At 35.5% G+C, this 18,316-nt stretch overlaps 1 protein-coding gene across 8 annotated transcripts in view; it reads right to left on the bottom strand.

Annotated features, from left to right (window-relative positions):
• TMEM56 (transmembrane protein 56) overlaps window positions 1-18,316 on the bottom strand; it is a 45,075-nt gene that overhangs the window by 9,958 nt on the left and 16,801 nt on the right. For 6 of the 8 annotated variants that reach the window (XM_026057698.1, XM_026057696.1, XM_026057695.1 and 3 more), the window contains 5 exons: window positions 13,434-13,599; window positions 9,659-9,748; window positions 4,763-4,821; window positions 2,849-2,943; window positions 207-280 (listed from right to left, as the gene is read on the bottom strand). In XM_026057698.1, the coding sequence (XP_025913483.1) occupies window positions 207-280; window positions 2,849-2,943; window positions 4,763-4,821; window positions 9,659-9,748; window positions 13,434-13,599 (484 nt within the window). The other 2 variants (XM_026057702.1, XM_026057700.1) reach the window with 2 other exon arrangements.

The following is an 18,316-nucleotide window of genomic DNA, read 5'->3' on the forward strand; positions in this document are numbered from 1 at the left end:
ACTTGTGAGGAATACATCAAATGTACCATTGTGTCTATAGCAGCTAAAAGTTTTCATAGTAGAAGTTTCCAGACAGTAATCTTTAGTAAAATACGCATTAATTCACTTTCAGCTGATGTTCAGTAACACAAAACTTCCTAAGTGAAATAAATAACACAGATTTAAACAAAAAAGAATTAGGTAAAAATTCACTAAGAACCACTTACCGCTGATTCACAAAAGGGGTGGAAAACTCTGCAAGCAGACGGAAGTTTCCAAAATAAGCCAACAAACCTTTGCTCTAGTTAACAAAATAAAATAGACATACAAAGTTCAACAATCTAGCAGTTACATCTTGATTAGAGTCTTCAAGCAACACAGAATGAGTGTCTCAAATTATTTACTAAAACTGATAGCAAGCAAATTTGTTAGTTGCACCAACGTTCCTTACAATTTCAAAATAAGTTTTACTACAAAAGATACAAATGTCCTTCTGTTATCTTGGAGCATTAGTCTCTTACAGCACTTTATACAAATCTTTAAAATATTTACAGTTAAGTGGCAGTGGAAAGCTAGTTAGAAGAGACTGGCACAAACAGTAGTATGTTATAATTACAGCAATGCTGTTACCATCTAAGAGGATTATAAATATTTTAGATTTCTCATGTTTAAATAAACTGAAACAGAATCACTGTAAAGTAGAGGAAAAAGCCCCTACATTGTTTTAGGGAATATAGTTTGCCAAAATGAAGATGAATGGCTGGCTCTTAGTTGGCAGTAGAAAGGGCACATAAAGCCCTTAAATTCTTCTCGCCTCCCCATTGCAGGGGAAACCCTTTCCACCAATTCTGTTTTAGTCCCTGCCATATACTGTGGAAGAAGAGCACACCTACTCTATGCCGGTGTCAAGCTTTTACACTGATATACATTGTAACTGAACACTTTCCCCTAAGTGACAAAAATACAGAGTATCCTCTGTGTCATCTTTTGGTTGTGCTACATGCTGGAAATAATATCCATTATACCATGACTGGGTAAGCAGCAGTTTACAAATGCAGAGACAAAAATATTCAAAAAACATTCAGCAGCACTGCTGAACAACCCATATGTAATCCTTCTTCTTTTCCCCATTAGGTGTATCAATACCGAATATTTCAGGCATTTCACATCAGACTTCACACTATACCAAACAGAATCTGTGTTCTTAATCAAATTCTCTTCCATCTTCAAAGCCATTTTTGAAACAGGATACCTATGAATAACTTCTTTTGAAGATAAGCCAGTGAGAGTAACACGTAGACATCTAAGGGTAAAGTTAGAACTGAATAACAAAAACTATCTAAAAAAAAAAAAAGTCAAAGTTCACACAATAACTACACTTTCCATTTACTCCAGAAACAACGAATGAGTTTTTTTGCATCAAGGATTAGCCTTTATACTGATATTTTAGTTTCTCTAGTATTCAGTTGTCTCTAATTCAGCTTCACCCATGATAATATTGGTAGATCTAATTATCTTCAACTCAAAAGGGTGTTTACTTGTCAGTGTACTTCACCTCCTTTAAACAATAACATGGGAAATCTGACCTTAAGTCCAAGATAAATTTGGTATGCAAGGGTTTGTATGTTGCTTTTTTGCCTTAATTTTCATTTACCTATTAACAAAACCAAAGATTTACATATAAATAAATAAGTGAAAGCTTGCTATTCCATATTGCTGCCTCCACACTTTATATCATAATCTTGGGATACAGGCAGTAGGCAAGGAAAGAAATGTGGTAGATGAAATAATGCATTTTTTAATAACTATTTACTGAAGGGGGTTTTCGGAAGTAATTCTGGAGTGCTATTCTGGAGGTTAGTGGGATTTCTATCAAGTCACACATGCATCTTTGAGAAATTCCACCTAATAGCAGCAAAGTAACTAAATTAGTCTTTATCCTAGAACTGTATCCTTCTCTTCCCCTTTTTCCTTCAATGTATGTATGCCACAGATATTTATGGACATATACAGTCGATCATCCAGTTTCCCCTCTAAAGTAACCTTAAATATGAAGTCTCAGAGAGTCAAAAAGTTATATAATGAGAAATTTCAAACAGCTATAAAAAGACTTGAAGTTAGCCTATGCTAAATAGTTGATAAGGTCCCTTTAATATATATTTAGGAACCACACAGTATTGTACATTATTCAGATTAGCATATTAATATTAAATATTAACAGGTACTATCTACCAGCTGTTCAATAACTTATAACATCAATTAAAGTAGAATACATTTCAGAATCCTCTCTACCAAAGTAGTACAGTGTTCTTTTAACAGTGTCTGGGTGACATGAAGTATAAAATAGATATTTTATATGACACTGTACACCATAACAGGATCCTTAGATTTCTTTTAAAGAAAAAAGAAAAAAGAAAAAGAAAAAAAACACACCCAGCTGACTAACACATGCACCAGATTTAGAGATCATTCACCTACGGAAATGCCTTGCAAATACAGTAACAAGCAGAACATAACCAATTGAACTGCTTCCTTCTGATTTTTCTGACTAAATGGGGACTTGTGGTTTTATCTGAAACCCTTTCCTGTAACCACATAAGCCCCCCTTCTCAAGTCCCTCTAAAGCAAAAATTGAAAAGAGGTCCAGCTTCAACAGACAAACAAGTTAGACATATTTTTGTTGAAGGGCTGTAATATTGGAAAGGCATGCACTTAGCACAAATGACTGATAAAACTATTTAGAAAGTAATGATGACTGAAAATATAAATATGCATTTCACAAAGGTAACACACCAAATAGTGAAGAATTTTTTAAACATTAAGCAAATGAGATCTATAAAGCATTTTTCTCTATCTCATCTGCGCTCACCAGTACAAAGGAGTAAGCATACAGAGCTGCCAAGTGATGTATTACAAAAAATTTGTCACCAATAGCCTTCCAGTAGTAAATAATAAGCAACAAATCTACAAGAGAAAAGAAATAACAATATATTACCATTTACCTGAGAATAGTTTCTTTAAGTTTTTAAGAGTTGTAAATACTGACATATGGTACCAGTAGAAGCATTCTGAATTAATTATCTTTGAAGAGAACATCTTTATCCTAAAGACTTTCTTTTATGTAGTAAAAGTTATGACAAAGCATTAAACAACAGTATTCTTCCAACAGTTGCCATAAATTATTGTTTTCCACATTAAGAGAAGTACAGGGACAACAGCTTTAGCTGAAATATTTTGGAAAGAAAAAGTGGATCCAGAATCTCATAGTGAGACTTCATGCTTATGAGCCCACAAATTTCAAAAAAGTACGCTTCCCCAAAGGGCAGGGAGCATAGCCAATGAACACATACAATAAATGCAGGGATCTACTATGTAACTTGTGAAGCAAGGAGTTACATTAGCAAGCAGGGAACCATTTAGCAAAAATATTTTGAAAGGGGCACTTGGAATGAAAAATACTTTTGGTTTATTTAATCAGAATTCTCCAATTATTGCAAAAGTGATCAGACCTGAGTTAACATTATATTGAAAGCTTTGACATTAAAGTTTCTTCTTGCCCCCTTAATGGTTTGAGATTTCGGGAGGTTTTCTGTTTTTACTGGAACAAGAAACTCCAAATAAATGAGTACTTGGTACATTGCCTTAGAATATAGGCAACCAACGTTCCAAATCAAAGACTTTCCCCCTCAACCTTTTGTATCTCCAGTTAGTGTCCTGATCTCTTTTATAAAACTTAGCTATCCTCAAGCAGGACTCTACATTATCTGATAGAGCTGCTCCACTTCCTATAAATAATTAAACATAAACTATATAAGGAAGTGAGAAAGAATTAGTGGCCAGGTTCAGGTCTCTATTCAAAGGCATTCATTAACTTATAATGAAAGTCTAATGCATAATTATTCAAAAATAGATACCAATGAATTGAAATAAGGGAGATGAAGTTCCTCCAACAGGCAAACTGGATGCTCAACCCAACCCACATTCTAAGTGGGCATTCTGATCACCTATTTATCCAGTCCATGGGGCGAGAAATCTAGTCTGACAAAACCAAGTACCTGGCTCGATCTCTGATCAGAGACTCCATCCTAACATGAGAAGTTTTCCTTGAAAATAGTATGAATCACAAAAAGTTTTGGCTTTGACAAGTCAGCATTCCCACAGACAATAAAAGAAAACTCCAAAATGCTTTGTAAGAAATTTTCCCAAGACAGTTTTAGTTAACAATAAATAATTTAGAACAGAAAATATATGTAATGGTAAATGCCATATCAAGAAAATAATTAAAATTTTCTTAGTTTTACACATAGGACTAAATTTGGGCTTAAAGTGAAATTAGAAGGTGGGTATGGGAGGAATCTGAAGGCATCACTTGCCTCAGCTAGTTTTGAGGGTTACTAAACTGCCCCTGCCAGCATTTTGAGGTCATCAGAAAAAAAATCTAAGAGTGCTAGAAGTTCTAGACACCCTGAAGTGAGTGAAGGGCACCACTTTAACACCTTCTAACACCTAAATTGGCTGAAGAACTAAAGCGAGTTGGAGTTGGTGGTTGCATATCAAACCATCACAAAACCATACAGGGCATTTCCTTAGTGCTTGCAGAGATATCATTCCCATCTTTCACATCCACAGGCAAGACCCTGTGATTTCACCACAACCCACAACTACATTAGTAATTTTAAAAGCCACATTAGAACCTGTACTGTATACACATATCACATTTTCAGCATAGTGACTCAACATAAATACATACATTGTGTACATTGTATACAAACTGCATAATTACCAGAAATGAGGTAGCCTGTGGTAATAGCAATATTCAGTTTCACAATTGAAGGGTCACCCCTGTAAAAAATACCAAAAATGCACAGTTAGTCTTTATAACAATGTAATTTGCAAAGGACACACACATATCAAACATCATTATGTCCATCAGGTCACCTAATACTTGGCCCATCAGTAAGACATTATGATATTTGGGTGAGGAAGCTCCTAGTCTGGAAAATGGGTTCCTTTTCCACCAAGATAGAAGACACCTGTTAACTACCCTAGTCAGGATTACCTCTTGCCTGGGGAAGCTTGCTAGAGACTAGAACTGAAACCCGGCAGGTACCCTGAACTAGTTTCTCCTAAAACAGTCAGAGAATGAAAGAGAACAGACCAAGTAGTGTCTCACAGCACTTTAACTGGCACACTGCAACTTCCTTTTTGCTCTTCTGCCCATGTTAAAACTTCATTAAGGAAGAGAAGAATGTTTTACTCAGTTGATGCTTTTCATATATGTAAGACTTATGCTTATTATATCTACAGGAATAAGCAGAATAGAAGAACACATGATAGGAATTTATTTGCCAGATCTTTGTACTCAAGGAACCTTCCAGCAGCAATGCTTAATGGAATAATTTCACACCTTCTGTCCCTTCCATTTTTGTTCCAAATATTCAGCAAGCAAGGCTCCTACAAGCATGCATATAGCTTCAGTTCCTCCAGGATATTCAACAAACCCAAATTTGTGAATACAGCTCAAGATGGGGAAACATTACAACAAGCAACTTTTATTTGTTCTTCCACTGTCCTCTGCACATTCTTACTTTGAGGAGTTCGGAAAGCAGCTCTCTTTTCCTCTGCATAAAGATTGTTTTACACACACACCCATATATATATAAGCCAAGTTGTGCATCAAATCTACATATGTTTTGTTTAAGTATGAATCAGCCAGATAAATCTCAATCTTGAGTGCAGACGTAAAGAGCCCTTATTTGGATGAGACAGGGAATGATCCATTTCCCTTCAGTCTTTCCAGGAAAATGGCCACCTTGCAACAAACTCTCTCCAGACTTTAAACCAAAACTTGAGCAGCATATATGGCTGCACAACCCGTTTGGCACCTCCCAATACCTTCAGAAAGATTCCCTGTTAGAATCCCAAATAATCCCAATTAATGGGAAGATTAGAATTTAGTCTAAAGTTTACTAGATTGCCTGATCAATCTTCTAGAATGGAAAATACAATGGAGCTTATGAGACCAGGTGTTTGCAGCCTAGTTTTGGTGCAACCAAGTTCCAGGAGTGACAAACAGGGATTGACCTGAATAAGCAGAAGGGATGAGCTCTCTCTTTTGTGATTGCTAAGGAGGTATGTGTGGCAAATGAATTATGCAGGAACATGCACAGGCAGATATAATGAACAAAAGTCCACATGATGTACCTTCTTTGAGCTTCTTTTCAAATAGAGTCATATCAGATAAAAATCAAATACTAATCAAATATCACACTTCAAAAAGACAGTGTAATAACCCCAGAGTGGACAGTTAAATGAAAAAGCCTGTTCTTTTGTGAAGTTACAACTTCACTCACTCACTTCTCCCTCTCCCTATCTAATCTCTACCACCTCCACATTTTCTATCATGTTATTCTCACCCACCTCAAAAACAATTTCTTACACAGCCTGTGTTATCTCAGTCTGAATTACATATAGGAAAAAAAAAGGCAAAATGTTATGGGAAATCCTAGACCATCAAAAAAGGTGTACACACACAAGGCAGATGTCTCCCTCTAAATTATCAATGCTCCATTCTCTATTATCCTTTGTTAGGATCAATTGTATCTAGTTTCAGGCATAACCTAACAGCAGTGCAAGGACCACACCTTCTCTCCATCCTGCCTTTAGCAGGAGTCCTGATCCCTTTCAAGACTTATGGTATCATCACCATGCTTTTAAGCTTCACATCCATGCATAAATGCAGAAGTTAGGCTGACATACCAAGAGGCTCAGAACTTGAGATTTTCCTTATTTAAAGGAAACAAGCAAGCAAGCAAACAAAGAACACACATGCACGCACACACACACATCCCACACACACCACACTGCAGGAAAGAACCAATTTGGACACCGTCACCCAGTCAGTAACTACACAAAGACAGTGCCAACAACTAGAGGGAAAGAGTGTCTCTATCAAAACTTTTCTGGTAGTCCAAAATTGGAGTATCTATGCAATGCTCTCAGGCTATAGCGGACAGAGGAGGCCAAGGAAGTTCCATCAAGCATTCCTGGCCCTTTACTTGTAAACTGCTGAAGCTAGATTCACAAATGCTTCTCACATTGTTAATATGAGACTCCTATAGAAAGGCTCACACATCCTTCATACTTGTAAATGTTTGAGTCCCAAGATTACATCTGCATTTCGAAAAAGGCATCAGATTTCCACATGATTGACCACCTTTGCAACAATCCATCTGGCATTTTCCTTAGAATTTGCTTCTTCCTCTCCAGTCTTATTTAATTAAAATCAAAACTATGTGGATTCAACTACGAATCAACATAAAAATGAAAAGTATGGTATGCAACTGTGAGGTGAAATTAAGATTTAATATACAGTTAAGCCATAAAACAGATGCTGAAAAAAATGGTTAAAGCTCTATATGGTCAACTAGGAATTTAGTGACTGCATTTAGGGAGCCAATATGACATACAGGGGAATGTACAGACAAATGCTAGCTATCTCATTCTTAAGAGTAACATAAAAGCCAGCCTTAAAAGAATAAGTACATCTGCAATTTCTGAGAAAACTACCCTATGTTTCTGGCATCGTTGGTAGCTTCTGGTAGTAGAAAGCCAAACACAAGAGTGCTACCAGGAAAGCAATGTTTTATTTTACTGACAGGCTGTATACAAGTACTTGCAATGTCATGGGCAATACATTCAGTCTTCCTTTGCACTTATTCAGTCACTTGCATGAACATGAATTTAAATCATTACAACTGCTTTAAATAGGTTAAGTGATACTCCATACATTTTAATATAATTAGTTTAATAACTAAAAATACTGCTTTTCAGATCTAGAATGTGTTCTACACAGACTTTCAATTGACAAATTCTTGAAAGCACTAGGTTTTTGCCTGAGGAAAAAAACTTAGAGAAATACTGTCATAAAATTAACTTGCAGCTTTGATTTAAAAACACAGATCAGATATCCTTCCACTAGTAGACTCCTAAATATATACTTTAAAAAAATCCTTATTCTACCACATATAAATAAAGCCACAGGTAACAGTAATTCTAAAGGTATCCAAGGAGAGAAAACTATTTATAAGTAAGAGCAGAAATACAGAATAGCTTTCTCCCAAAAGCAGGCAGATTTTCTGTTTTAAGATTCAATGTTTTTACATAAACTTGGATGCTAAGGCTCCTTAAGCAAGATTAAGTTTTCAGTGCTATATACAAAAAGTTATCTAACATAACTTTGCTCAAACTTATTAAGAACAAAAAGTTACTTTTCCAGTTTATCTGACTTTTTCCTGGAACAATACCAAGAAAATTTAACTAATGTTAAGACACAACTCATTTAACTTCACCAAGTGTTTTTTACTTCTGCCATTCACGACTTTTGTACTGTTTAGAACAAAGTCTATTCAAACAAACTAAGATAAAAGCTTGTATCTTGTAAATCTTAACACACACACACACGCACATACACACAGAATTAAAATAACCTGCTGCTCTTCAGCATGGTTAACAGATCTCATAAGATATGCAGACAACTGTATTTGGTCTCTCCAAAGATACTAGAATACAATGAAAAAATGCCAGACAGCCAAGGATTTGATCATATATCACTACATAAAGAAGAGGCCAATGCTGCAGAAATTCATGTTACAATTAATGTTATATTTATTAAAGCCACAAGGCAAGTCAGTGGCATAGCTGCAATCAGAATTCATAGCTTCAAGCACCCAATCCTGTCCAGTCCACACTGAATTGTCATTAATTTACAGTATCAAAAAATGCAGAAAAAGTATCAGATGTTAAATTTATGCAAGTTTAGACTGACTCTACAGCATGGTCCTTTGACAAGATTAAAACAACAACCTATGACAGAAATATGAAATGAGACTTAAAAGTACTTAAGTTACTCTTCAGGAAAAACAGCCTCTTCCTTCCAGAAGGACAGGGTCTCAGAGGATGAGTAAAGCTCCAAAACACCAATAGCAATCTATAATTAACTCAACTAAAATAAGTGGCACCTTTCACCTCTGTCTCTGTCTGTCCCTCTCTCTCAAGAAAAAAAAAAAAAGGGGGGGGGCTGAATGAAAACAATTTAACTAGATATCAAGAAACAATTAAGCTTAATATGGAATATTTTTGTTAATTTGAAAAACTTTAAGAAATCAGTTTATAAAATATTCCTACTCCTTCTGAAGATAGCACTTTTTTTTTTTAAAAACAGATTGATAGAAACTTCTGGAGAGGCTGAAATATAAATACCTTCATTTAATTTATCATTTTATACATATATTTTTCATATATGTAAATAAGCTGTTCCAACTTTTCCTCCTGCCTTTTTCTCCCAGAAAAAAAGCTTATAGTAAATAGCACAGTTTCAGTCTTACCCACTTAGGTTATACTTTCAGTTTTGTGCCTTAGTAATTCAATATGCTATTTCAGATCAGTTGTCTGTACTATATCTATTCCACTTCACAGAGACACAGTACAATAAGGCATTAATACTGACAAAATAATTTGTAATTATCAAACATACAGACTTAAAAACGGACACATCACAATTCCGTATTTTAAAGAGAAATTAAGCAATTATTTCAGTAATTAACACTGCCATTTTTTTTCATTCTCAATTATATATATATTTTTTTAATATAAACACAACATATGTGTAACGCCTTACCAGAGATGGTCAGCATTAACAGCTTCATCGTACAACAAAATATATACACAAAAAACACCAACCACCAAGGCATGGAATGTGGACACTGTCCTGAAAAACAGATCACAGTCACAAATAGATACTACAATTTAGAATATTCTGTATTATACCTAAGGAAGGATGTATCCAAAGAAATTCTCAATTGCATCCATATGCCTTTGTAGTAGACAATCATCTCTTCTTTATACTACATTGAACCACTCATATGACTGGCCGAATACAGATGGGAAAGACCATCATAAAGAAGTAAGGTTTGAAAGTAAAGTAATTGAGATCTATAATTTTCCCCAATTATCTCTTATACTAGTGAATCATTATTGACAATATGACATCCAGTTCTTCAAATAAATACTTACTGCATTGCCCAGCTTACTGGAAAAACTTAAGAGTATATCTCGTATTTTACATCTAGATTCGCCCGCATGCACTGCAGTGGCAGGTTTCTGCTTTCAGGCACCAAATTAATAGATGAGCTAAAATAAATCTGCTGAGTTCAGGTTTTGGGAAAACGGGGCATTAAATCAGAAATCCTATCAAGCAGAGTTTCAGAAAGATTTTCCAAAAGAACTTCTAGTGCATTTGAACTAGACTGCAGTTTTCAAAGGGCAAACACACGTAACAAAGGTGGTAACTGACTATCTGAGGTGTAAGAGCTACAGGTGCATATGAACTATGTAACTCATAGCTTCACTTCCAGTATTTGACACTCCTCATGTTGCTCCTTCATCTTACGTAAAGCCATAGCAATCAGAGTTGCCTTGTGCATATTCTAGTTCTAATACCTTTTCCTAGAGATTCCAGTCTCAAGTACATGGGGTGTAGGCATAACGCAGGTGAACTCTGAACGTTCACAAGCATTGAAGGTAATTACCAACCTGACAGAGGCCTTTGGGAGGGGTTCTGCCAGCATATGGGCCAAGGCCATTCCTGCCCCTTTTGCATCTGAATGTATTCTTGGAAGGCAGAACAATGCAATAGGCATATGTCCAAAACATGTAAATTAAACCTTGTTCATCTAACCATGGATTTAACACGGCCGTAAACTGCATGTAATATTGTGCACCTACTCTCTGCCTTCCCACTTTCTAAGTCTCACTAGGAAGAACAAAAATCACATGCCAAAATACTTTTACTGAATCATGGATAGTATTTCAAACATAAGAACTCTAAGTTACACGCTGTGTGATCAGGCATTACTCTGCACTGTATTATATAGTTATACATTAACAATATACAAACAAATGTATAGATGCAGTTAGTTACCAAGGCAGTCTTTGTACATATTTAATAAATCTATTTTGAAGTTACTAATATTTTAAATACGCATAAGTCATTCTCAGGACTCTAAACACTACTATGCAAGATTTAAAGAAAACATCTTAATAGCCTTTTTCTTGAGGAAGACCTTACAAAGGAAGAGGTCCTTAAAAGAAAAACAAAACAAAAAAGGATGGAGATCAATACAATATGAATAGCCAAACATAGCATGCTGGATGAGAACATTTACCTACCATTACCATGTAGGCCATTTTTTTCCTAAGTAAGACAATTCAGTTATCAGAAGTTTAATGATAATTAATAGTTTAATTAAAATGTCGACTCTTAGCAACAAGGAATTACAGAAGACTAGGAACTTTACTTCCTTTTAAAATGAAGCATGATATGCAAGATTAGAGTTTGAGAAATACTTGGGATTTTTGAACTTTAGAAGAGGATAATGCTGAAAGAAGTAAAATTTATCCTAAAACATAGTTCATTCATTTGAAGTCACAGTTTCTTTCAGGAGCAGCTGTTTATGCAAACTTTAATATTTAGAATATAAGCTATATACAAATATAGCACTGGAAGAAAAAGAAAAAAAGCATTCTGGACTTTCAAGTTTCTCTATAGAAGAGAGGACAGAAGAGGAGAAATAGTACAAAACTCCATTTTAATATAGAATTTAGGTCAAGCTACCAAGCTTAGTACATTTCCTTGAAATTACTGTCAAAGCCTGCATCATTTAACTCCTCATTAAACTGCAAATAAAAGAGTTGCACTGATAAGTTGCATACTTACTCCTCTAGTAAGAAATATATATTTTTTGCAACTGCTAAATAGCAGTACAAATGTGTATTGCAGAAGAAGCGACAGGAACTTATGCACAGCAAATTGAAGAGCTACACTACATCTGTGGCAAAGCAAAATTTTTAACTCAGTTTGACAGTTTGTATATTTAAGATTCCAGAAGCAGCTAGTTTATTGGTTCATAATTCTTGGAAGATTAGAATGAATAAATCGATAGTAAAGAGAACATAATCCCGAGCTGCAGCTCAAAAGGCTGATTTACAAAACTCTCCAAACTGTAGCAATGTATTTTCAATACTACATTTCTACTCAGGCTATGGACAGATGCTCTCTTCCAGACCCAGCTGAGCTGATAAAAATGCATAACCATACTCTGCGCCAGTTTCCTTCAGGTCTGCCAACAGAACCATTTGTGTGAGCACTCCCTATGCCAGTTCAATATAAGACAACACAGCAATGATCACACAGCAAAGCTTTTTAAAACACTTGAGCTAACCCAACCCATTTTGACTAGAGATAGTGACTTTCTCTACCTGCACAGCTGTCTACAGAGCATATATATGTCTATACTCTATAAACACATAAGTTGCATTTTGAGATGTCTCTTTATCTGGGTGAAACACTGGCATGATGCAGCAGTTTGACTGTTAACGCTGCTAACCAAAAGCAGTGTTAGGTCAATCTGTTGTTGAAACAAAAGTACTACTAGCCTTTCTTTCACTTCAGTCAGGACACCCTCCTCAGAAAGGTATAACATCAACAAGCTTTTTGATGAGCCATGCTTTGAGTTTCATGCCTTCTAATTTCAGAACAGAATGTAGCACTGGACTGCGACTCATATGCACTAACATCTACACCCTGCTCTCAGCTCCCAGAAAAGTTGTAGTAAGGAGGGGCACAGACAGAGGTGCTTTGTTTAGCAAATCAATTAGTTAAACACCTTACAGTGTAGCCCAGGGAGAACAGAGAAACTTATTTCTAGCAGACTTACGACCTGTGAAACAATTCATATGCTATTTGGTAAAGCACTACAGCTTCGCATAGTGCTAACAGGCATGGGATATGTCCTCAGAAACCCTATTACGTAATTCAAGGGTCACTTGATGTGGCTTAGAGACAGAAGTTCAGCTCTAACACAATAGAAGTTTAATTTAGTTTCCCCTTCTGCCTCTATTGTTGATTCTAACAAGGAGATAAACCTACAGCACTGATACCGTGAACCAGCATCCTAAAAAGATGCTCAAGTAAATAGATAAATATTCAAAGATTGAACTGAAATTAAGATAGTGCCATTAAAAACACTGCTGGTGGACGTTTGCCAAATGGAAGGGAAAAACTATTTGTGTTACTAATGCTGCCTAAAACAATGGAAACAGTTTTAAAAGCATCCACCTGATATTACCTTTAAACAGCACAGAGTAGGTACAATGAGATGACTAATGCATTTTGAGTGCAGTGAAAGCAATACAGTACAATTTTTCAAGCTCAGAACATGAACAACACCTGAAAAGTATTTTAAAGCTATAATAGGCTACTCAGGCATAGAGTTCACATGTTTAACTTAACCCCTCTGCAGCTTTTTATATATATATATATATATATATATATATGCACAGGTGTTAACAATTTCTGGTAGTTCATTATTTGTAGTTTGTTCTGCATACTTTACCTTGAATTCCATTCAATCTTCCTTTTTTGGCTGAGATTGTTAAAACCAGGAGTTATTCGTGTTGACACCCAAGAACTTAAAACATGGAACAGGACCTGGAACACGGCAAAACTGGCAAGAGCAATACCAATAGTCAGGTTGCTGAAGGAAGCCATAGCTCTTAAGCCTGTGAAAAGAAACAGTGTAAAATTTCAGTCCATTCTCCATTTAACTGTCTTAAGCAGCCACAAAAAATGCTTCCAACAGCTAATTTACCAACTGAAATATTATTCACTAAAAACTTTCATCCTGTTCAATGTTTCTACTTATTAGAATAAAATTATCCCCAAACTTAGACCGTTGCTGTCTAAAGTCATATGTATTTTATCTGCAAAGAAAGGGCAGGGAGGAATATTGGGACTTTAAAACATTATCAAACCCTTCCCAGTCTCCGCTATTGGATCCCTCCACTCCAGGGGAGTCTGTTCCAAGGCTCCGACTGCCTGTGCAAAAGCCTTCACTCTCACCCAAAGTTCTGCAGTTAAGAATGATGAGTTTTAACAGCCTGACTGCTGTTGACAGGATTTCAAAAAACAATGAAATCAGGTAACTATAGTAGAGAGATTTTTCAGGTCAGTAGAGAAAAGCCTCAGGAACTGATGACCTCGCTACAGTGTTACATCTGTATACTTTACAGAGACAGTAGCTCTCAATCTGCACTTTGTTCATAGTTGAGAGCTTGTCTTTTGTGACAGCACGTAGTCTCTGGTATTAGGAGTTTTTTCTTCTTTATATGAAAGTCTAAGCTTTGCACAATTTCATGGCACCATGAAAAGTTTCCTATCATCAGAGCTAAAGAGTTTTTCAGATGCCGATTGTTTATGTAGTTCATGAGGCCTAAATAAATAGCTAAACAATTCCAAACATAAATGTCAGTCTCTAAACATTTCAGTAATTTCTCCTAAGTCTCCAGTATTTTGTAAGACAGAATATTTTCCCAGAAACCACAATTTTCTGACACACATCTATGGTTTGATGGTATTGTGATGTGTTTTATATTCAAAGCCTGGCAAAGGTTACAAACTCATAAAAAGTCAATTTGTACTAAGTTGAACAGAAAAGAAAAACAAAAATACAACCAAATGGTTTGATTTAGATGATTTTTAATAGTCATTTAAATAACTCCTGTCACTTTGGGGGAATTTATTGAAGAAAAGAACTAAAAATAAAATAAAATCTTAGAGGCTAGTGTGATTTTATGTTACTATATTGACCTAATGGTCAGCAAAAATTAACACAACTACACAATGCATTTATGTCCACCTTTAGTTTATGTGCATTATGGAATAGAAATGTCTATTAATTTTTTTTTAATTGCATCTACAGTGCAATTAGATAGAAACTGGAACAAATGAAAGAAAGGAAAGTCTACCACCTAAAAATAACTTTCTAAAGACTTAAATAAAACATTCTAGATGTGTTGGAAAAATGGTAAATAAATGTATTGAAATATGTTTTGCACTTAAACCTAGAGTTTTAACAAGAAGTATATTACAAACAGATAGGAGCTAATCAAACACTTTTGTCCTTCAGCATTTAAAAGCAGAGAATTTAATGATCCTGAACTCTTTCTTCCCCCTCCTTTTTTTCCCCCCAGAATCTGAATTATCTGAAATTAAGTGAATTATGTGAAAAGATTCTCTGACTAGCACCTACAATAGAAGCCAAGGCTATATAAGCAAATAGTGCTGGACAAACAGAAGCAGACCTGCTGAGCGAAACCTCCATCCATTTGATACGGATTTCAGGTGCTTAGTTCAGACTAGCTGTAAATCTGGTCCCAAGGACTCCGCAGTTGTTAGAGCATATTCAATGTGCTCTCAGAGCACATTTTCTTGCTTGGTTTAATCCGAAAGGAATCCAGCTTGCATACGCTGGGACTGCTATGCAACACAAGTGCATAAGTGGGAATGATCAAGATTCAGTTCAGAAGTGCACTCTTACTCGTAACTAAAATATTAATGTACACACATTGCAATGTATTGCACCAAACTCTGTTTCAATACAGGTGCTTGTTCATCTGTTGACCTATTCTAGCTCAGCAGCATACTAGTCTTGAATACTTTTTAATGTTCGTCTATTAAAATTGCCACTTTCAAATACTACCCTGAATATTCAGTATGCTCTCTTAAGTATTTTTACACTGAGTTTTCCATGTATTTCTCCATTTGTCTCCATTGACCATGAAGATACAAATATAAATGAAGTTTTATTTGCTTTTTATGCAGTTTAAAACACTAGAGACACTGGGTTTAATTTTTAAAAACTCTTCAGCTTGAAGGAACAGAACAATCAAATACATTTAAAATTTTCCAATTTAAATCAACTAATAAGCATTGTATGGTGCCTATTACAGGTTCCACTGCTGGGGCAAGAACTTTGTTATTACATCATCTAATCTGTAGTAAGCAAGTCCTCTCTTGGACCACATAAGAAAAAAAAAATGCATCAGTTTAATTCCTGAAGTGTATAAAAGTAAAGAAGCCAAAATGCTTGTTGAAGCCAAATCTCTTCAGAAAAATAGCAAAACCACTGAACATCAATCACACCCACTTCATCCTTTTGACTAAAAAGTAACAATTCTCCTATCAATTTTATTAATCTGCAGTGACTCTACTAGTACCTGTTTTTTTGAAGATGTTAACATAATCTCTTGGACAAAGGAATCCATGTTTTGTTTTGTTTCCTTAGCACCAGAAGATTTTATTAGATATTTCTAATAAAGGAATATTTCAATACATGCCAGGTGTTCATTTTAAGACAGGAGATGATGGAATTAAGCAAAAAACCTCCCAAACATCCATTGCAAGAAATGAATTAAAACAACTAATCTTTCTTTTAAAAAGCCTGTACAAGGAATCCTTTTTAAGAAAAAAAGAGTTGTGTGGAAGTGTATGATCTGACTTTCCGAAGTATTACGTACATATACCTCTCATCCGTTTAAGCAGCAACAACAGAACCATGATGCCAATGCGAGAGGAAGCATCATGGTAGCAGAGAAGAAACTGTTCACTCAGCCTCTATGGTTGGACTCATGAGAGTCTTGCAATATTGTTTTCAGAAGGTGATTTCGTATATGCTTTATCAAGATACTGTCTCAATACATTAAGTAGAAAAGTCCAGGAATAATTTCACATTTTACTTGCACAAATTAAGAGTGCTCTATTTTAATTCAATTTAAGATTCAGGTGTAAACAACATGTTTTATATGAGATGAAAGAACAATTCAGCTATAAACATTTGCTCATATCTTTGTTTCCAACTGTATCCCGTTTAACATGAAAATTAACTGTTATTTAGTTATTTTCTTTCTGTTAAAAAAAAAACAGTTTCATGTTGTTGAACCAAACTTTATATTTTAAAAGAAACAGAATAACCTTTTGATTACATATGAATTCTTTGCCCTGAGGARAATGACCAAAGTTAGTAAGTCAAAAGCAGTTTCAACTACACCATTTTTTCTGCCCCAGTATCTTGTTATGGCTGTCCAGCAAAGTCTGATCAAGATACAGAACTTCATGGATTATATATGAGTAGATACTTTATCCCCCAAACTGCATAGTCATTGATTACCATTCAGTCAGCTGACACAGGTTTTGAGCGAGGGGGGGAGGGGGAGAAAGGCGGGAAGGTGACGTGTAATTACTTTGTACTTCAGGAAAACAAGGTTGCTTCCTTATCATTAGTTATTTAATGGTGATCTTTTCCTAACAGTAATTTCCTATGATTACTATATTAACCATTCAGTTAGATATTTATGTAAATAAATACCAGCAAATATCTAGAACTGAAATGATTTTCAGCAAGTTATTCATTACACATGTCCAGCAGAGTGTCAAATTGCTCTCTTGACCCCATTAATTTTGGAAAAGATAATACAGCTTTTCAATCGTACTCAGCAAGAGCATGCCCAACATAATCCTTTCTCTTCATTTGGTCTTAAAATTCTACAATTTTCCTTCAATTCTGTTTTTACTTGAAAATTATAATAAAAAAACAAACTATATTAAGAGTGCACATTCATTCATCCCCAATATGAAACCATTATATACTTCTGACAGAAACAAGTCAGCACTTACTGAAAGAGTGTAAAGGAGCAAGAGTTACCAAGCATTGTACCACCAACAGAATTTAACATTTACCTCATTTCACCATTTTCCTTAGTCACATCAATCTTTCACTGGAAAGATAAGAAATGCTCCCATATAACCACAAGGCATAGCAAGGAGGTACAGATTAAGGTGTAAGGCCCACAGCCTTTCTCTTTTTTCAAGGCTGGATTTCAAGACAAGTTTGATCAATTACCAAATAAGATTACTCCTTAAAGCTGCTTGTGATACCAGAACACCCCATTCGGATTCATGTTCTCTTGATCTCTTTAAAACTGAAAGCTAAATCCAATCTTTGTAAGACTTACCACACTCATTTGCGACGAACAGCCTGGGACTACCGACTGTTTGTACATTCTGTAATAAGCTTAGCAATAAAACATCTGCAATATTTGCGTTTTGCTCTGTTGTTGGTTCTGACTGTTGTTTCCGTTGCCCCTGTTCGATTACATGTAGCGCATTTGATCTCTTAGCCCAGTAAGAAATGCAGGAAGTTTTCCCACCGTGTCACAACAATGCTATGGGAACACACAAAAAATTCAGGCTAACCACAGCGTAAGACCACTTTTTTCCACATAAGGATACTCACACCCCAACTCCACTTTGTTTTCTGCTCTTAGACACCAAAGCAACCAAAAGATCAAACATACTGTTCATAAAAAGAGGACACAAGTGCACCATGTGTTGCAATACCGCTTATCTAAAACACTGATTTCCTCGAACATTGCAAGAAGT

This window comes from Apteryx rowi, unplaced genomic scaffold (assembly GCF_003343035.1).
Source record: "Apteryx rowi isolate R43461 unplaced genomic scaffold, aptRow1 scaffold_14, whole genome shotgun sequence".
Lineage (NCBI taxonomy): Eukaryota > Metazoa > Chordata > Aves > Apterygiformes > Apterygidae > Apteryx > Apteryx rowi.